The sequence below is a fragment of the Branchiostoma belcheri genome, unplaced genomic scaffold (assembly GCF_001625305.1).
Source record: "Branchiostoma belcheri isolate BF01 breed outbred unplaced genomic scaffold, Haploidv18h27 scaffold108, whole genome shotgun sequence".
Taxonomy (NCBI): domain Eukaryota; kingdom Metazoa; phylum Chordata; class Leptocardii; order Amphioxiformes; family Branchiostomatidae; genus Branchiostoma; species Branchiostoma belcheri.
Genome location: NW_017802469.1, coordinates 397,546 through 419,272, shown reverse-complemented (window position 1 = coordinate 419,272; position 21,727 = coordinate 397,546). Strand labels below are relative to the sequence as shown.

The 21,727-nt window shown below is 41.9% G+C and overlaps 1 protein-coding gene across 1 annotated transcript; it reads right to left on the bottom strand.

Annotated features, from left to right (window-relative positions):
* Positions 1-16,689: 16,689 nt before the first annotated feature.
* On the bottom strand, positions 16,690-20,460 carry LOC109480125 (short-chain collagen C4-like). The gene is made up of 7 exons (XM_019782282.1): positions 19,936-20,460; positions 19,146-19,290; positions 18,938-18,990; positions 18,636-18,696; positions 18,039-18,135; positions 17,874-17,968; positions 16,690-17,248 (listed from the first exon to the last, which is right to left on the bottom strand). The coding sequence occupies exons 1-7, from the start codon at positions 20,431-20,433 to the stop codon at positions 16,770-16,772; spliced, it is 1,428 nt and encodes a 475-aa protein (XP_019637841.1). The 5' UTR covers positions 20,434-20,460; the 3' UTR covers positions 16,690-16,769.
* Between the last annotated feature and the right edge of the window lie 1,267 nt (positions 20,461-21,727).

Genomic DNA, 21,727 nt, shown 5'->3' with positions numbered 1-21,727 from the left:
CTCCTCTCTCTCTCCTGTCTTTATTTGTGTGCGTGTGTGTGTGTGCCTCTGCCTCCCTCAATCTGCAACATACCCTCACCGCCCAATCCCACCACCAGATACGAACGAACGCTCCCCCCTCGAAGAGCTTTTTCAATCATGCTCGTCTGATGGGCGGACGGAACGAAAATTATCACCAATCACTTGTGCAAAATGCACTCATCACCGCCGCACTCCAAAGCAAAGTAGCTCATCAGGTAAAAGCGTCGTGCTGGAAATGAGATCAGCCCGGTGTAAGTGTTGATAGGACCCGGTACACGTGAGGCGGTGGTCGCGTGGGGACAGGGTGGGACGTTGGGACGGCTGGTGAAGGTCGGGTTGGAGGTTTGGTGGATAATATGGATGATAAAAGTTTGTTATAGTAACATGTACGAGAGTGTACTGAGTTCAAACGCACCCATGCATGCACACACACACAAACATAGATACACACATATAGATACACACACACAAACAGAGATACACACAGAGAGATACAGACACGGATACAAACAGATACACGCACAAACATACACACACATAGATACACGCACAAACATAGATGCACGCACACACATACACACAAACACATAGATACACTCACAAACACACACACACATAGATACACGCATACAAATACATAGCTTTAGATACACACACACACACATAGATACGCACGCACACACATAGATACACACACACACAGAGATACACGCACACACAGAGATACACACACATAAACACACGCACACACACATAGATACACTAACACACAGACACACATACATGTATACAGTGCAGATACACATACACACATAGATACATGTACACACACACATAGATATACACACACACATAGATTAATAACACAATGTGAGCGTTTTAAGATATTCCCCAAAGTCACACGTCTTATTTCTTTGAACAGTTTTCCCGCTTCCTTCACCTTCCAAAATAATTCAGCCTTAACTACCAATCTTCGACAACCCCTGATATCTATGTACGTCTAATTACTGTGCGCGTAACTTACAATGATGTCCTTCACGTAACATCATTTTACCGCCTCCGTCAATAGACCGATCCTATATCTCCTCCCACCTCCATCAAAACGTTTGGTCATTGGTCGAGCTGCTAATTACCATTCTATAATTGGTTGAACTGCTAACTGTGATGAACAGTCAGGATCGGTCTATAGATTCTGTTAGCCAATAAGAACGACACCTCAAGACAAAGCCTTATAAGGTCAATATATTCCGTTGTACGAAGCACTGACACTGAAATTTAATGTATGTACAGATAACAATCACTTAGTGGTGATAATACCCTGTTTATTCTGGACAGGACACATAAAAATCATTGGTTACAAGTAGCAACAGTATGTAGAGGATAAAATGTACAGATTTTGTGCAAGGCTCATCTGTAGTGAATTTACGTCCATTCCTTGCTACGTTCATTTGCGCCTTCTGGCGGTTTGTCTTAGAACCACACCCCACCTAAACCGCTCCCGACTACTAAGTATTCCCATTGGCCACATCTTGAGGTTATACCGAGCAAAGTAAAGCAGTTGGTTTGGCACTTACTAGACAATTTTGCAGTGCACATTTCAGTACATTTGCGCGTGGCTGTATACGTACAACTACTCTCATACTTTTTGGCTACGCCTCTGGGGCATTGCCAACTGGCCTGTCATTTTCTTCCGGAAAAAAATCCCTTTGCTCGCCCCAGGTTAAGACGGAAATACCTTTCTGAGTCTTTATATTATATATGTAATAATTCCTAAATCGATATCAGATGTTTACCAAAGTCATATTAAAAGGTAGATATACTGAACTCGTATCATTTTATGGAACCATTTTCTTGGTTAATTTAGAGGTAGAAAGTCTGCATAAATACAAATTTGTTACCACAATAGGTTGACATCATTTTGTCAGGAGAAAGCATTGGTGACTCTGAATCTCATATATTTCGCCAAAAGATCCATAAGGCCATAAAACAAATTGATAAATGATACATGTTGTTTCCTATGACATAATCCTTGGTTAGATAAGTCTTTTTATTCTGTATTCTGACGTTTCATAATCAACGTATTTTATCTTCGAATATTCAAAACCCTCTCATGACCCACCAACCCTACAAGCTTGTCTAACTCATGACACTGAGAACGCAGCGGTGCACGTTGTTCTTGGTGTAACACATGACTTCCGCTTCATAGTCCGGGGGATTCTCGTACCTTTCATTCATGTGGCGCTGGAGAAAAGAGTTCGAAAATCATTCGTTGAGAAGCAGCCAATCATATGAGGCATCATCTCTCGCAGTAAAGAATTGACCAATCGCATCGCATCATGTATATTTTTATCAACCAATCACATAATTTGACACAGCCAAAACGATGGCCTCAAAATCATTGGTTGAGAACCAGCCAATCATGTAAGGCATCATCTCTCTCACTCACAGTAAAGCGACGCATCGCATCATGTATATTTTTATCAACCAATCACAATTTGAGACAGCCAAAATGATGGCCTCAAAATCATTGGTTGACAACCAGCCAATCATGTAAGGCATCATATCTCACAGTAAAGAATTGACCAATCGCATCGCATCATGTATATTTTTATCAACCAATCACAGAATTTGAGACAGCCGAAATGTTGGTCTCAATGCAAAGGGAACCCTAGCGAATCTTTTCAGAACTGCAGTGCGTTACCTTGATTCCTTTCTTCTTCTTCTCACACTCCTTCCTTCTGGCGCACCAGGCGTCCGTGAAGCAAATGTGGCGTGCTCGGCCGCACAGCGACTGGAGAAACACAGAGTCAAGTTTACACTAACTCACACACGCCACCTTCTGACATAAATAAAAACTGCAGCCACCACTCTCAACAAAACTTTACATTTCTCACAGTAAAGAATTGCGCATCGCATCATATATATTTTATCAACTAATCACAGAATTTGAGTCAGCGACTGGAGAAACACAAAGTCAAGTTTACCCTAACGCACACACACCACCTTCTGACCGAAATGAAAGCTGCAGCCACCACTCTCAACAAAGCTCACATTTCTCACAGTAAAGAACTGACCAATGGCATCGCATCATATATATTTAAATCAACAAATCAGAATTTGAGTCAGCGACTGGAGAAGCATGGAGTCAAGTTTACACTAACTCACACACGCCACCTTCTGACCGAAATGAAAATAGCAGCCACAACTCTCAACAAAACATCACATTTCTCACAGTAAAGAACTGACCAATGGCATCGCATCATAAATATTTTTAACAGAATTTGAGTCAGTGACTGGACAAACACGGAGTCAAATTTACACTAACTCACACACGCCACCTTCTGACCAAAGTGAAAATTGCAGCCACCACTCTACAAAATGTCACATTTCTGACAGTAAAGAATTGCCAGTCGCATAGCATCATATATATTCAAATCAACTAATCAGAATTTGAGTCAGCGACTGAAGGACCACAGAGTCAAGTTTACACCAACTCACACACGCCACCTTCTGAGCGAAATGAAAACTGCAGCCACCACTCTCAACAGAACATCACTATTGGAAAATCTAGAGTTTACTGAGGTAATCTATATGAAGAATCATAGGGTACTTACGTAAAACAGTTGCTGTCTTGGTCCCCGTTCTTGGGCTTCCTGTCGCGACTCCTTGGTTGGCTGAGGTTCAGCATTAAGCGTTGTTGTCCCCAGCCCAAGCAGTACACAACACACAGTCACCAACCAACTAGTGGACTTCATTGCTGTGTTGTGTTGTGTTCTTTCAGGTGTGAAGAATTCAAACTTTTCGTAGCTGTTCCTCCTCAGAATAGTAAGGTTGAACCCTAGTACAAAGAAAAGATAATGTGAACTTTCTAATAGTTTCTATGTAACTTGTGTAACTTTCTATGTAACGAAATGACTAGAAAACAACATCAAACCGTGTCCTAATTTTACACTGAGTACCTTTAAAGCGGTATTATGTAAGATTTTCACTATTTTCAACATTGTTGTTTTACACATTTTCTTGCGCTATGAGCCTACCTGGGTTCATAATTACATTTGGGGAGTAAAAGATCAACGTCGTTGCGCCACAAAAACATGTTGAAGCTGCCGAAGACACCCGAACGAAAACCGCTGTTTGTTTACATTATTTTTAGGAGCCTCCTAAAAATACAGCAGGCCTGGCGCAACTTATTGTCGCCGGAAAAGTGAAAAAGTGACACTAATATGTTGAAAGTTATTGAAAATGACAATCAAGATGAGAAAATTTCAATTATTTATATTTACTGTTTGGGCGCAAAAATTTTACATAATATCGCTTTAAGATAAACATTACATATTAGAAGAGCAGTAAACATATGCATAAAGAACCCTATCACAGCATTACCGATCTATGTACAAACATACCTCAATGTAGTTACACTAGTACGTGCTGGTCCTACTAGTTCACTCGCCGCCTTACACTAAGTGTTCAACACACACACAAGGGAGCTTTGTTCACTACAGGCCAACATTCTCACCCCCGCTATTGTAAACAGTACTCTCGGAATGGAGAAACTTGAAACAGGTGACGGGCAAGTGCACGCCAAGTGTTAGGGGCTAAGGCAAGTAATTTTTATGGATGACATCAGCGCACGCTTTAATTTTCGTCTGATTTTGAAAAAATGAAACAAGAAATTTTGTTGCCTTCTGACAGTGGTCAACATGCCGAAAATGGGCAAAGGTGTCTGTTGCCATGCCGGAAGGTGGATATGTGATGTTCTCACTGAATCAAAACCATTTTACAATGATTGAAAACTTTTATTTTTCAGTGACAAATGGATGTTGTGACAGTTGACTGTAAAGTTAGCACAATATAGGTTATTTCTTGTCTAACAAGATTTATGATGTCAAATTTTGAAAATGTAGGAATCTTGTTTTTTGGGCCCCCTTGTTTTTTTTTTCGCCCGCTCGCATTAGATTTGGAGTCTGCGGAGGATATCATCCATAAAATTTACTTGCTTTGACCTAAGGTCTGGGTCAGTGCGTGTGTAGGTGTGCACGTTTTAAAGGTCACCGAGTCTCTACGGAACATTTAGTCTTTCACACAAGTGTAAGTGTTGAAAAGTTGATAAACAGACATTGTGAGAACGGTTTTGGAGAATGTATGGTAAAGTTCACTGTACGATTTTTGTCGTAGTGAGTTCATGGCTGAAAATACCATCGGCAAAGATCTGCTACAACATTTTCTGTCTGTCACCGAGTCTCTACGGAACATTTCGTACTGAGTAAGTGTTGAACACTTGATAAACAGGCGTTGTGAGGGAGGTTTTGGAAAAGGCATGGTAAAAATTCACTGTACCTTTTTGTCGAAGTGAATTCATGACTGAACCTACCATCGGCAAAGATCAGAGGCAAAATTTTCTGTCATATCAAATGATTCTGTACGACACATGTACATTTCACTACTGTCCCAAACATGCCATTGAGCTTGAATATTGCACCAACTGTCTAGTTAGCAAACTGTACGTGACATATGTCTATTTAGCCAATTTCTACTCTTTCCAGCCGCTTCTGAAGCCTGGTAGAGGCTAAAGAATATGTCCTGAATTTTGAAAGTAGTACGACACATGCTCGACAGTCCCAAGAATTAACTTGATGTCGCAAACCTGTCGTACGGCGAATGAGAGCGGATCCTTAAGTGCAATATGCCTTATATGACTAGCCTCTACCAGGCTTCGGGAGGCGGCTGTAAAGGGTAGGAATTGGCGAAATATAGAGATAACATGCCAGGGGAGTTGGTCCGATAGCGCGGCAAAATGCACTATATCTCTAGCGTACCAATTCTTTAATTTCGGCATGTTATCTCTCTATTTGGCCAATTTCTATTCTTTCCAGCCGCCCCCCGAAGCCTGGTAGAGGCTACCTTATGACTACGACTGGGAATGTTCGCGCCAGTTTTCCCAGTCAGACGATATCCTGACTATTTTCTAAGGCAACGGTTTTCTGTCAGTCACGGCTTTTGATCGCCCTGTCTGTGTAAACGTTTTTAAACTTGATAGTTGTTTTAGTAAAGCTCTTTTCCTACGCCCAAAACATTCAACAACGAAAGCGGGGGAAGGGGTAGAGGTTTCCGAGAGCTGTGGGAAAATATATTTGTAAGACCGACGCACGAAAACCTCAATGCACTTGACCGTGACCCTATAGATCTCCCTTTCATGTCCAAGTTGACACATTGTCGAGCCTGGTAGAGATTCTTCAGCGTCTTCACTGTATGCTAACATCTCTCCTAAGCAAGCTTAGATTCTCATAGTGTCGCTGGCACTGCCATCAATCTGTCTAGATCAGAACATTTATCTATGTTTGACCTGACCTAATAGTTATAGTATACCGTGCAGAAGGCATACTACTATCCATTCTAATAAATCGTCCTATTTATCTATGATTCTTAGCTTTTCATGATGTGAGAGCTACTCTGCAAGCAGAGCTTTGGGATTATTTTTAGCGTGTTTTTAGGCTTTTTTATCGGGGTATCTCTTTTGGATTTTTTTCCACCAAACCCAACAAAAAAACCCAGTGCGAAAGTTAAACCCCGATAAAAAAAAGCCTAAAACACGCTAAAAATAACCCCAGACCTCTGCTTGGAGAATATGTGAGAGCAATGTTGATGACGTCAGAGCAATGTCAATGACGTCAGGGCAATATTCCCCCAGCTATATACATGAATCTTACTATCCACATAGCTAGCTCGCCCTAATTTTCTCATCATGACACTTTTTTTTAACGGAGTGGTTCAATGCAAGGCCAATACGAACACTTCTCGGCATTGAACTAGAAATATGAGAGAAACATGGCTATGTCAAGAGATGGCGGTGAACGTTTGATTTGAAAGCCTGTAGATTGTAGGTTGGTGGAAAACACTTGTCAGGGAGGGAATTCCAAAGCTTGGCCATACGGGGAAAGAAACTGTCACTGTAAAAAGATTTCGAACAAGGAATTTGGACGGTGAAGTTGTGTGAGCTAGTGGAGAACCTAGTGGAACGCTTAAAACTTCTGAGTGGTGGAACTAGTTGAGTTTGTTGTTCCAAGTATCAGCGTATACTTGAGTGATTCTTGAAACTTCTAACAGCGCCTAAGACCTTTCCCATAACCCCTCTTTGTCACTAACACACTGCGGTAGACGGTATTTGCACGCAGACTAAGTATCAAAGACAGTTTTCAGTAAAAACTCAACGATCCTTGAAATGTGTGTACATACACAGTCATTAGGGCGGACTACAGGCTCCTACGCTAGTTGGGCACCTGTTTCAAGTTCCGGTATTTCCAGAGCTCTGTTTTGAGAAGCTAAGTAAGGCTGTTAGAGCGATGAACACACGGGTCCATTGTCTACGAGATCTGACGTCATCAATATTGATCTGGCATCATGAAGAAGAAGATGGTCTCCCGTGCTCTTATGCAGAGCGTAGGGTGGTGCCCATATCCATTTCTGTAGCCCTTGGGCGACACACAGTTGTGCAATGCACTACAGCAGGGGGCTAGTCCACTGGTAGTGCTGTGACTGTGTGTTTGACCTTCCCTTACCCTTTCTCATATGTGCTGAGTGCTAAGCAGAGAAAGAAGTGTGTACCATTTTTAACGTCTTTGGTATGACCCGGCCAGGATTTGAACTCACGACCTCCCGGTTACAAAGCGAGCACTCTACCGGTATCTGGCATCATGAAAAGCTAAGAATCATAGACAAAATAGGTCAATTTTTTAGAACGTCTGCACAACATGAACTATGAGGAACTTAGAAAATTAGAAACAAAAAAGGCCCCAAAATACATCCTACAAGCTTACCCGCTAAGGAGGTCCCCTTTTTACTCTCCTTGATGATACATAATGTCCTGCCCCCTATATAATGTTACGGTCAAAAAAGTGGTCAGTTAGTCATAATAACCGACCACTTCTGAGGTTACGGCCTGATAATCAATGGGAAATTAAGCCTCCTGATTGGTCGACGTCTTCTGACTATATGATAATGCACGTTAAAGGGGTTAGATGTAAAAAGAAAACAGATATCTTGACGCTAACGTTGATAGCCTAACACACAGCGGATTAGCCCCCCTTACTCCTTACCCTCTTTGATTTATATGATTGGTGCACAATAGCACGTCCACACCTTGTCTTCCCCACACCACACTCTCTCGCTCAACAAGTCCAACTGAAGACCTTCTTAGCTTCTAGACTACAGGATAGAGTCTTGACTTAAGTCTCTGTGTTCACAAGACGTTGTGTGTTCACAAGCCCACGCCAGACACCGCTCCCTACTGGCTTATGTCTCTGCCAACTACCACAAGCTTGGTCCCTAGTTCTTTGGACTTCCGTCTCAGCACATAGAAAAAGCATCTAGAATTTACTCCTAGATTTCTTGAAAATAGTGCACTGTTAGCTAAAGATTGACAAATATTATGTTGAATTTGTAATTTGCTGTAAAAAAAACTGTAATTTGTTTCAACTACCACAAGCTTGGTCGCTAGTTCTTAGGACTTCTGTCTCAACACATAGAAAAACAACTAGTCGTAAACCCCTAGATTTCTTGAAATAGTGCACTGTTAGCTAAAGATTGGCAAATCGTATGTTGAATACTAGTACTTAGTACTAGTACAGCTACATAGTACTTAGTACAAGTAGCTGTAATTTTGTTTCAACTACCACAAGCTTGGTCCCTACTTGTTTGGACTTCGAATTCAGTCTCGGCACATAGAAAAACAGCTAGTCGTAAACTCCTAGATTTCTTTACAGTAGTGCACTGTTAGCTAAGGATTGACAAATATTATGTTGAATACTAGTACTTAGTACTAGTACAGCTACATAGTACTTAGTACTAGTAGCTGTAATTTTGCTTCAACTACCACAAGCTTGGTCCCTACTTCTTCGGACTTCTGTCCCAGCACATAGAAAAACAGCTAGTCGCAAACTCCCAGATTTCTTTACAATAATAGTGCACTTTTAGCTAAAGATTGGCAAATCATATGTTGAATACTAGTAGTTAGTACTAGTACAACTACATAGTACTTAGTACTAGTAGCTGTAATTTTGTTTCAACTAAAACAGGCTAGTCGTAAACTCCCAGATTTCTTTACAATAATAGTGCACTGTTAGCTAAAGATTGACAAATCTTGTGTTGAATACTAGTACTTAGTACTAGTACAGGTACATAGTACTTAGTACAAGTAGCGGTAATTTTGTTTCAACTACCACAAGCTTAGTCCCTACCTCTTTGGACTTCTAATTTTGTCTCAGCACATAGAAAAACATCCTGAAAATCGTACGTTTCTTTACAATAGCGTCGGTGGCTCAACGGTTGGACTCGGAACCAATAGGTCCCGGGTTCGATACTCACCGTGGCCCGACGTTGTGCCCTTGGGAAAGGCACTTAACACGACTTCCCTCCCTGTACGGTGGAGTGACGCCCACCGAGCCTCTTAGGCTAATCTTTCAAAATGTGTGCCTAAAAACACACTACGGATTTGGTGCACGAATGTGCTAACACTGCCCATTTGCCACCGAGAAATTTATTGAAAAAATTAGCGTACTGGTAGCTAGTTAGTTTGTTTCAAGTGGTGTTAATAGTTATACCAGAGACATTATACAAGAGTGTATAATGTCCTTGGTTATACCTTTCTCTTTGACGTCGAAGGTCGGCCATAATATCATAGCTACGCAATACGTTTCACTGTGCCAGGAGTACTAGCTTGCATAAACATGTAAGATAGCAGATACGTACTGATTTGACAAGTTATGGGAAACTAGAATAGCATGACAAACATGGAAACATGGAAGAAACTCAAAAATAATTACCTCAAATCGCCTCTCTTGTATTCAGTAAACTGCCCGGACGTCTGCACTACTTGCGGAGTGATACTACATGTGTGGTTCGTCCCTCAGGGTTACGTAACGTTAATTGGTCAGGTCGAGGAAAAATAAACAGTAGGTCCACTGGCAGTGTATAAAGGCTTAGAGCAGGGTTTGGGCCACAGCAAGTAAATTTTATGGATGACATCCTCCGCAGACACCAAATTTAATGCGATAGGGCGAAAAAAAAACAAGGCGGGCCGAAAAAAACAAGATTCCTACATTTCGACATCATAAACCTTGTTAAAGAAGAAAAATAATGATACCTATACCTGTATTGTGCTTAGTTTATTGTCAACTATTACAACATCCATTTGTGACTAAAACAACCTTGAAAAATAAGTTTTCAATCATTGTACAAATGACCACTGTCAGAGGGCAACAAAATTTCTGGCACTTTACACGACTTTCCTTACTTTGTTCAGGTGAGAATAAGTATTGTATTGTCCTGTGTTGGAGGCGGCATTAATATAAGTTTAAAAAAAATTGAGTGTGTCGTCACCACGTCTTGTGACTACATGTTGGAATATTTAAAAAAAATTCCTTGTTTTTTCCCCCAAAATCATGCAAAAATCCATGCGCGCGTTGATGTCATCCATACAAATTACTTGTTGTGGCCTTATTTTGGGTACTTCCGAAGGTCGGACTTAGTGCATTTCTTTTCTGTGTATCCGTAAATATGGAAAAACAAGGCGAGCTTTGAGTGTGGTATGGCTGCAGCTGGGTTTGTGAGGGATAGACTTACCGTGCAGAAAATTGAAAAACAAGACTTGACGTGTGTGATAAAGGAGTGTACACAGTGAGTGAAAGTTGAGCTGTGGTGGAAAGTGAAATGTAGCGGTAAATCTAACAGGTGTGACAACAAAGCCTTAACCACGTCCTTAAGGGCATCCAATGCAGTTTTTAAGGCTTGGAAACCCGTATTTTTAAAGCCAATATTCTAGTCATTTATCTACATACTGAGTTGAAACTACACTATCCCAATGTATGTTAACTCTCATGGAGCAAAAATTATATGGAAAATGGTTACTGGAAGGACACTGGGCTGATTTTTTAGGGTACAACCCAGAAAATAAATGACTCCTCTTCAGGCTTGTTTCTGTAGTTTTAAAAGCCCAAAGTATGAATTACTGATTGAAATGTGCTAATGTGAAGCAGTATGTGTCAATATGTTAGCAATGACCGTTCGAGAGCGCCTCCCAGCGGAATAGTATCGCTTGTGCAGGTTGTCAGGCGAAACTTATATATTTAGTGTTTCCTCACTGGTGGATTTCAATGTGTTAGTTAAACCCTATGCCATGGATGAACCTTTTTTTCTGAGTCAACATCATCTTGTCTTGAAAAAAGTACTTTCTTTTTATTGATACATGAATCTACATAGAGTAGAATTTGCTGAATGGAAAATAAGTGCAATTCTAGTCTAGCCATTGCTGTGCCTGAATAGTTTTCTGAGAGGACGATGACCGTCCAATAGCGCCTCCCAGCGGAATAGTATACTTTATGCAGTTCAGTCATGTGCATGTATTATCAATATGATTTATTGCATCACTTCTCGGTGACATATTATATGACACACCCAGCACTTTAGTGTAATTATCATAGCTTCGAATAGTACAATAGCTATCCTACATGTACATGAAATGAATTTGTAAAATACTGCGCTTGATAGCACAAACACAAAAGAGAATTTTTGCTAGCCTCAAAAACATCATACATGGGTTAGTGTATATCTATTAAACTCCAAGCAGATATGTGGTGGTTTGTTGTTAAAATTTTGCATAGTATATATATGTTTGCAAATGACGCCAACATAAGACTACGGGCTAGGTATTAACTATACGTACTACTACTAATAATAATGATAATAGTAATATTAATAATATTGAAATAATTGTTATTAAACAATAAAGAAATTGATAACCAACTCACCGGTTCATACAATACAATGTTTTAAAGGTATATATTACAAAGGCTAATATGTTAAAAAGGACATTTGTATTAAGCACCTTTCATAATACAGTTAAGTCTACATATATGTATATTGACTATATTCAAATCATTATTACAAGTCTGTACAACTACAGTGTATATGGCATATCTTTCCATGTATTTACTGTACATGTAGATTCTCGAAATTGGTAGATCACCAACTTGTCTTGTTTATACTCATTTTCCTTTTACCAACTTTGTAATTATGTATGTATTTTGTTATTGTGTTTTACTCTCGTTTTATGTATTTTAGTAGAGGCATCACATAAGCAACTGTGCTTCTTGCCTAATACTAAATAAATATATGTGAATAAATACATCTTTTTACATGGTCTTCATTGTCCATTCCCCATTTCTTTGTCTTTCCCTCCCTCAGACTTCTTCTCCGTTTCAAGTCTAGAGATCCTCTTGGTCATCTTGGCCATCTGTAAGTGCATGTCTCCCAAGGTCTGCAGGAGGATGTCCATCTTTTCGTCCATGGACAGAATGTCCTTGTCTTTGAGCCTTGCTGGTTTACCCTGCTTTTTCCTGTGCTGACTTCTTTCAGTTGTGTGAGTTGCAGACGACACAATGGATTCTGTTTTTGTAGCACCGTTTTGTAGAGCGGCTAGTTGGAACGGTAAGGCTTGGGCATGTTTTAGCGGCATGGTGGTGTCTTCTTTACCGGGTGCTTGTGTCTCAAAGTCGCGGTCTTTCGTCGATCCCAACACCAGCGTTGACTCGCTGCTCGTTTCTGTCGCAAAACTTTTCATAGACCCTTCTGCCAAAGACTGTCGATGGCTGGTATAAAAGTTTTGCGGTGGCACAGCGTTGTCTTCTCTCTTTTTTGGCCTCTCTTGTTCTTCAGTCGCCGATTTTAGGGTTGATATCTCGCTTGCTGTGTCTTCAGCAACGCTTTTCCTAGACCAATCTGTTGAGGGTCTTCTGGGGCCGACAGAAATGTTAGTTCCATCGTCTGCCGTAGGAACTGCAGTCTTTTACGGAACAAAACTCTTCCTTCAAACTCCTCACGAGTCTCACCGAGTTCTGGCCTTGCGACAGTCCAAACACTGATCGGAGAAGGTTTACTACCTTCCGCAGGTTCTTGACTTGTGTTTTGGAGTGCTGATTCTGTAGGAAAGTTCTTGAATGCCTCCCTGGGTTCCTGGCTTGTGGTTTGGGGTGTAGGTTCTAGATCTGTAGCAGAGTTGTTAAATGTATCTTCCTTGTCTTCAGTGTCTTCTGGAAGTTCGCCAGTTTCAAGATATACCACGACGGCCCTCTTGAAGGCGTGCCGCGCCATGTCGAGCGGCGTGAGCCCTGTTCTGGCCGCCCTTGCCTCCGCGTCCGCCCCGGCATCTAGAAGCGTTTTCACGGTGAGTAGGAGACCATTCTGTGCCGCAAGATGTAACGGGGTCAACCCAAATTTTCTAGCTTTTAGATCTGCACCCTTTTGAGCCAACATTTCTACGATGCAGGCGATTTCTTCGTCGCGACCGCCTGACTCAATCGCGGAATGCAAGGGGGTCCCTCCGTCGTTTTGTACCGGGCTGACTTGCATGCCTGCCCGCACAGATACCTGGCCGATGGGGCTCAGGAGGATCTTGCATATCGGGACGTCAACGTTCGCCGCTGCCATGTGTAGAGGAGTGTTACCTTTCTGATCAGCGAGGTAGAGTTTTACTCCTGCTTGAAGTAGTAAGACTGCAATGTCTTCTCTTGCTCCTGTGGCGTCTTTTGAAACTGAGGGATTCAGACTATGCCAATCTTCGGCCGGGGACATCGGTTCTACAACATAATGTAACGCCGTTCTTCCTTCGCCATTCGTAGCATCGGGGTCAGCTTGGCAGGACTGCAACAAGCGACGTACCAGCTCGATGTTACGTCGTTTCACGGCGTAAATTAGGGGAGTTACGTGGCCAACTTCGTGTTCTATCCTCCAACTGTTTGGTGCTTCTTCGTCTACTAGATACGCGCTTGCGTTCACGTCTGCACCGACCGTCACCAGAGCACTTACCACCTCGGGCGAGGCGGTCTTACAAGCCCAGAGGAGAAAGGTCGTCGCCACGTTCTCACAGTAGTCATCGGTTGTAGGACTGTATAACGCATTTAGATCAATATCTTCGTTCGTACACAGTACACGTTGCACTTTTTGGAGATCGTTACTGGCTATAGCCTCCCAAAGCTCCTCCTCTGCCATTTTAAGTCAAGATGGTCTTGTTCTAAGTCTTGAGAATTAAAGACGCTTGTTCAGAAAGTCACCATTCGGAAGGAGATGCTCCTATGCCGGCCTATTTGAGAAATTAGGTTTTCGTAATGTCTGGGTGTGGTTTAAGTTAGGCCACAGCATGTAAATTTTATGGATGACATCCTCCACAGACTCCAAATCTAATGCGAGCGGGCGAAAAAAACAACAAGGCGGGCCGAAAAAAACAAGGTTCCCACATTTTAAAATTTTGACTCAATCATTTCACAAATGGTTTTGATTCAATGGGAATATAACATACATGTATACACATCCAACACCACATATCACTGCATCAAAGTTAGAAACAAAACATTAAATCAGAGTCTTTTCTTGTCTTCTCTCTTCATAGTTATCTGCCATCCACCTTCCAGCATGGCAACAGACATCTTTACCCATTTTCGGCATGTTGACCACTGTCAGAGGGCACCAAAAATTCTTGTTTTTTTTTTCCAAAATCAGGCGAAAATTAATGCGCGCGCTGAAGTCATCCATAAAAATTACTTGCTGTGGCCTTAACCCCGTAACAATATAGAATTGGTAGCCAAATTTCTACTTCAGCGGTTACTAATTGTGATAGGCCTTTTATCGTAATGAGATATAAATTTTTAATGACGATAGAATATCTATAGATGTGATATTCAAAAGCGTTTTGTATCACCATATCCCAAGAGAGAATTTTATGTGGAAACACCAACCCCCCAAAAAATAATAATAATAAAGGCAAATGTTGAAATTTCGCCACAAAAAATGCGACGTTTTTTTTCACGTGTCAGATATTAAATATTGTTTGAATAAAAACTGTTGAAATAAAGATCTTGTTGATATACAGGCTTCTATGTACTATATACTGTATATATGTACTTAAACACACCAATCCCTCCCTTTTCCATGGGTGTTCTGTTGTGTCAAACAAAACGTCCAGTATAATATTCACAACTGCAATACTTAATACATGGAACTGATGGTGAGTTCAGCACCAAGGAGAGGTCCACACCTATGATTTACAAATGGGGGTGGGCATCCACAAGGTTGGGGATATAAACACTTGCTGTGGCAGAAGGTATCCTGATCGTTGGGTTTGGCACAGAAAAGGATCTAAATTTTGGGGCGAGAATGATTACTTTTGATTGGTGGCGGAATGGTGATGGTTAATTATGAAGAGCAATAATGATTAATCTCGTTTGCACCCCCTATGTAATTATCAGACATGGTACGGTCCGTTCGACCTGCAGCTGATTGGTAGACGCCGGGCCCTTCGGTCACGTGGTTTAAAGTTTCAGTAGCCTCCATAGCAGACATGTCAATGGAGTTTCCCCATAAAAGTTGTTTCCTGTTTGACTACTTTTTTCTCTAATTGCTATCTTGTTCTGGAGGATTCTCTTTTCAACAATATTCAATGAATCAGATTTAGAGCACAGTAACGATATCAGAATAAAAAAAATGGCTTTAACGTTAATTTAAAAGCACCCGAAGAGTCTGGTTTGGAGGCTATCCTGTTGCGGGAATTTCAAGATGGCGGACTTTCTTGGAAGGTTTGTTGAAACTTGTGTTTTTATGTGTTTTTCTACGTCATGCACGTCAAAATAATAATGATTTGAAAACCCAGCGACCACGCAGAGTGGTAAGTGAATTACTAGTCTCCACCAGACTCTTTGGGATGCTGGAAAAATAGTAGATTGGCCTCATAGTCTGAATAAATTTGGAAATAATAATTATTAGCTTGCCACGTTTAATACAATCATCTTCAGTTAGATGTAATATAAGGTATTGATGTTCACATACACATATTGTCACATGTGCAGAATGTTTGATTCCTTGATTTTTTGTCGCTAAGATCCCAATGATTTCTAATCACCATAATGCTCTGATTCAGTCTGAACTACTGTAGAAAGACATAATTTTCAACAAACTTGCTGTAATTTAGCACAGAAAAATCATGCTCTTAAGGAAACATTTATTGTGAGCTTTAAGTTATGTTTAATGTTATTGCCCATCACCTAGCTTCCAAACAAAGCAAGTATGAAATTCCTGTAATTTAGTTACCACTATGAAATTGTAGCATTCTATCATTAATATACAAATTGGTACACCATTTACATAATCGATATCTATGAATGTCTCGTTCTCAATTACATGCATCAAAAGTTGGTAGTCCTATTATGGAATACAGCAGATTTATTTAATTTCCTCATCAAGTATGAAAATTAGATCCCGATCTCTATAGTTGTCATCTAACTTTATTATGTCAAGTATCACTTAAGCTACTTATAGACTAGTTCTGAAAATCTCAATGATCCGAAACCTGTATTGAGTTATCCTTCTCCAAAGATTTTTTTCAAACATGTGCCTCTGTAGTTCCAGAACAAGCCGCTAGGTTATGTGCGAAGGATATGTGCTGATTTGATTTATTGAAATTGCAACAGTGCAATACACGCGGAACAGAGGCAGCTGTTGTTGGTGTTGTGTCCCGCACATAGAAACGACTACTGGACAGACAATACTCATTTTCACTTGAGTCTGGTGAGGAAAGTCGTGTAAAGTGCCTTTCCCAAGGACACAAGATCGGTGGCATGTCAGGTATTGAACCCGGGACCTCTTGATTCCGAGTCGCGCACTCTGCCGTTGTGCCACACGACCCCACAAGTCTTGAAGTTAAAGTTTCACTTGGTGCAGACCACACAGGTGAGCTCCCGCCCTTCCACATAGTTGGGACAGGGCAGGGTCCCACAGCGGGCTTCCACGGGGTAGAACCACGCTCCGCCCTGGTTGTCTTGTCCGCCTGGTACGGTCTCGGGGTTGTTATCCACGCAGACATACTCTGTGGCATTGTGGACGTACGAACTAGCCATAAGATACCCAGCGTACTCCTCTGTCCAGCCGCTGTAACAGGTGTTTCGGGCGGGGATCATCAACTTACTGCCGCGGGTTGGGACGTAGCAGACCGCACACGGGACGTCGTGGGCATTGAGGTATGTGGAGCCGAATGGGACGTTGGTGGCTACCCGATATTGAGCGCCGTACATGAATGCACTGAAGCCACTGACTCCGTTCTCGTAGCGCCCCCATTGCGGGTCGGTCGGCAGACACTGGTAGTTGGTTCCGCCGCCAGTTTGACCGTAATGTGTTCCTCCTGCCACACCTAAAGGAAATAATTACTTGCGTATACATAATTTGAAACAACAACAACGACGTTCCTTGTTCCTTGACGAGAGTCGTACAGTAGAAAATCTGAGTAAGTCCAATTCCTTGTGTTGGAAATTGCAGTTCATAAAGACTTCCAACAACACAGATGAACTTTTAAGATAAATACTGCTCTGTTCATTCTCACTCAAACACATGCAGATATCATATAAACAAACTTTACTAACTCAAAAGTACGAAAGTTTCGCAAGGTCTATAACTGGTAACTGGTCTACAGCATCAACTAGTTACCATGGTAACAGACGCCTGGTGTAGGTCATTGACCTTACGTATTTGGACGAGGAGGTTTTAGCCCCTTCCGCTAGACCCTCCTTGGTTTGGAGAAGAAGAAGGAAGAAAAACAAAGCAAAAAAACATTAGCCTTTACCAGGCTTCGAGAGGCGACTGTAAAGAGTAGAAATTGGCCACATAAAGAGATAAAATGCTGGACAGGTGCAGCAAACTGTACTCTCAAGCGGACCAACTCCTCTGGCATGTTACATGTATCTCTCTGTTTGGCCAGTTTCTACTCTTTTCAGCCGCCTCCCAAAGCCTGATAGAGGCTAGGTAACATAAGAGCTCACCAGAGTAGACTATCGTTGCGCCTCCCGAGGGACATGTCTTCCTACCCCAGCGTACGTAAACAGCACCTCCTGTACATAATAACAACCCATAGAATCTTCATTAAACACAGATATCATGTGTTTATATGTCTTCTGAATGACCGTACTGTAGTGATGTAGTTATACGATATGGTATATTCACCGTTGTTTCCAGAAGCCCCTTGTGAGCCTTTCTGTCCTTTGGACCCTTGCAGTCCGGTGTCTCCTTTGGCCCCCTTTGCTCCTAAGATCAACAATTTTAGTGTAAGTTGCATGAAAGTTCATCTATGTTGGTAAGTTACATAATACTGTTCTTCAACTAAAGGAATTTGACTCATCAGAATTTTCGACCGAGTCTCTCAGTCTTCATCAGATATCTGGTTCAAGTGTTGTAGTCACGTGATTTTACGCACATGTGGTACACAATAGGTCAAAGGTCATCGGAAGTTGGTACCGACTGCCGTCCCTGTTGAGAGAAGGTTGGTGTGCCCTGATGTAGATAGCCTCTTTTAAGTGTCTATAGAACTAGCCTCAGATATATAGCTGGCGAAAACCGAAAATTCCGACTAGTCAAATTTCTTGAGTTGGAGAAAGAGTAGTTAAATTTCCACAATAATTTTGGTGTTTTATACAAATGTATGTGGCAACAGTCTTAGAGTGTTCATTCGATACGGAGCTCCAGATTACTCGACAAAGTAATTTAAATCTGGTTATATAATGGTCTGCGGATGAGCCTAAACTCACCCGCTCCCCGGGCCCCTTTAGTTCCAGGCTGTCCAAGGTCTCCCTTCTGTCCAGGTGGACCCTTTCAGAAAGAAATGATAAGAACGCTATCATGAAAGTTCATCTGTGTTGGTAGTTACATGTTTAAAGTTAAAACTTTTAATTTGGTCCAAAACAAAAGTTCTCTCACCTAGAGCCTTCAACCAGTCACTCTGGTCTTCCTCCTGTATCCAACATGGCCAAAAGTGGACACAACTCAACGACGATGTTATTTTAGTATGAAACGCACATCAAACGTGCACAGAACGGCATGTTTGACCCACCTGGAGTCCGGAAGCACCCGGAATGCCATCGCGTCCGTCTCGACCGGCTTGGCCTGGACAGTAGCAATAAAATAGAATAAACACAAACGCAGTGTAACAGACCAGACAAGACAAGACGAGAGTAAACTAAACTAAGAGACTGAGAAACACAGGACAACAGTCAACCCTCCAAGCTAGCTACAAAAGAAATGGGCCCCAGCTCCCTCACATGTGCTGGCGGGAAGTCGGACCCAGTTTGCGTTCGGTGCCTCCCTCTTGTGGCGGTACAGAAGTCCCCCTAGCGTGTCATTACGGCTCTGCACACCTGTGTCGATGTCACCAGAGTCCCCCTCAGGGTACGAAACAGGACCGGTCTGTCAGAAAGATAATGTTCAGTCTAGTGTGGCAAATCTTCATGAACCCGTGAACATTATAATTGACACAACACAGAGCAGAATTGAACAAGAGCCAAATACAGTTTGACACATACGCACAAGGAAACAGTCAAACATTAGCCTCAGTATCAGGCTTATGAGGCGACTGGAAAGAGTAGAAACTGGTCAAATGGACACTTAGCACGCCAGAGGAGCGGAAAACTGTACTCCTTTAGCAAACTAACTCTCCCGGCATGGCCAATTTCTACTCTTTTTGCCTCCTTGCAGGCCTAGGCTAATATTTGGAAACCTGGAAGAGACTTGTTACACATATGCTCTCTGTTCTATGCACCACTTGTTGGTAGAACCTCCACCAAAGACCTCAGAAATTGCCGATGCCGCTCAGATTGTGCAGAACATAGTCAAACTACATAGTATGCCCAGCGATTATGTTAAAATAATCCCAACCGCAATATTGACTTCTAATACAATGATTACTGTTATTATAGAAGTCTAGGGAGTCACTACTATACAATACAATGTACTATTCAATACAATGTAATTTAAATACTCGGTACTAAGTCTGTAGGTTCATGGGCACCATAGTCTAAATATACCTGAAGATAAGTTGTAAAATTTACGTACGTCAGACGTTTGTTTTTCGACGTGACTTGGTGGAAAACTTTCCAGCACAACAACCCTCTCTCTCAGGGACATGATCTCCTGTAGGAGTTTGGATTGGTCTCTCTCTGCCCGAGCTTGTACCTCCTTTAGGTCTCTCTCTGCCTGTGCTTGTACCTCCTTTAGGTTTCTCTCTGCCTGTGCTTGTACCTCCTTTAGGTCTCTCTCTGCCTGTGCTTGTACCTCCTTTAGGTCTCTCTCTGCCCGTGCTTGCGCCTCTTTTAGGTCTTTCTCTGCACTGTCCGCGCGGGCTTGGAGTTTAGCGATGTTTTCCCGGAGATCTCCCATCTCGTGTCCGATGTTCTGCAAGATCACGGCCACCACCGCAGCGGAGGCGACTACCGCGCCCGCCCCCAGCAGCAGCGCTACCCAAGCCCCGGGCAGGCCGCTTGTTCGCTCCCGGCGGCCGCGGGTTCCCCTCTCGGGCACCAAGCGACTGTACGTTAGCTTATCTGTTGACATCTTACTCCCGTAACGACAGCTAATACTTGTACTATATAGAAGGTACTGTGGCTTCAAGAAAAGGAGCACAAATTTGTCAAAAGCTGCCCCTAAGACAGCTCTACCTTCGACAAGGAAACGGAACAAGCACGAAAATCATACCACAACTTATAATTGCAGTACGTCATTTCGCTGGTTCTATTGTTGTAGGCAGTTACTTGCAACACCCCGGGGCTAGTCTGACTACTGTTAGCACAGCATATGACCTTTAGGGTTGAACTATAGAACAGTTTTTTTTTTTCTTTTGTACGTGTGTTTTGAAACAAGACAACCTACTGCCATCAAAGACATACAATGCAATTTGGAAATGCAAATGGAAAAGGAGGTATCGTGTACCGGAGGGTGTATGTTCTTTTAGCACATTGGATTCTTGCATGGCTTTTAATGTTCCTTGTTATGTAGTTTTATACGTAACTGTTACATGGTTTTTGATTGTATTTGAAATGTGCAATTTGAGTCATTTTTTCTCGACTCCATGCCACAATAGCCCACAAAAGAGGATTTGTGCACGTAATAATAAAGAAAATTGCATGATCCTAAGAAAATATATGTGAATAAAAACTGTTGATGAAATAAAGATCTTGTTGATATGCAGGCTTCTATACTGTATATATGTACTAAAACACACCAATTCAATCCCTCCCCTTTCCATGGGTGTTCTGTTGTGTCAAACAAAACGTCCAGTATAATATTCACAACTGCAATACTTAATACATGGAACTGATGGTGAGTTCAGCACCAAGGAGAGGTCCACACCTATGATTAACAAATGGAGGGGGGCGTCCACAAGTTTGGGAATATAAACACTTGCTGTGGCAGAAGGTATCCTGATCATTGGGTTTGGCACAGAAAAGAAGTCTAAAATTGTGGGGCGAGAATGATTACTTTTGATTGCTGGTGGAATGGTGATGGTTAATTATCAAGAGCAATAATGATTAATCTCGTCTGCACCCCCTATGTTATTATCACACATGGTACGGTCCGTTCGACCTGAAGCTGATTGGTCAACGCTGGGCCCTTCGGTCACGTGGTTTGAAGTTTCAGTAGCCTCCATAGCAGACGTTTCAGTGGACTTTCCACATAAAAGTTGTTTCCTGTTTGACTACTTTTTTTCTCTGATTGCTACCTTGTTTTGGGGGATTCTCTTTCAGCAATATTCAATGAATCAGATTTAGAGCACAGGAACAATAAGAGAATAAGAAAAATGGCTTTAACCTAAATTGAAAACGACCCCGAAGAGTTTGGTTTGGAGGCT

What these genes read in the sequence shown, in the direction of transcription:
- LOC109480125 (XM_019782282.1), bottom strand. Translation starts at nt 20,433, where the DNA reads ATGTCAACAGATAAGCTAACGTACAGTCGCTTGGTGCCCGAGAGGGGA. An exon ending in CGGGTGCTTCCGGACTCCAG is followed by an intron (nt 18,697 to 18,937) that starts GTGGGTCAAACA and finishes TCTTTCTGAAAG; the next exon opens with GGTCCACCTGGACAGAAGGG. An exon ending in CGCAACGATAGTCTACTCTG is followed by an intron (nt 17,249 to 17,873) that starts GTGAGCTCTTAT and finishes TATTTCCTTTAG; the next exon opens with GTGTGGCAGGAGGAACACAT.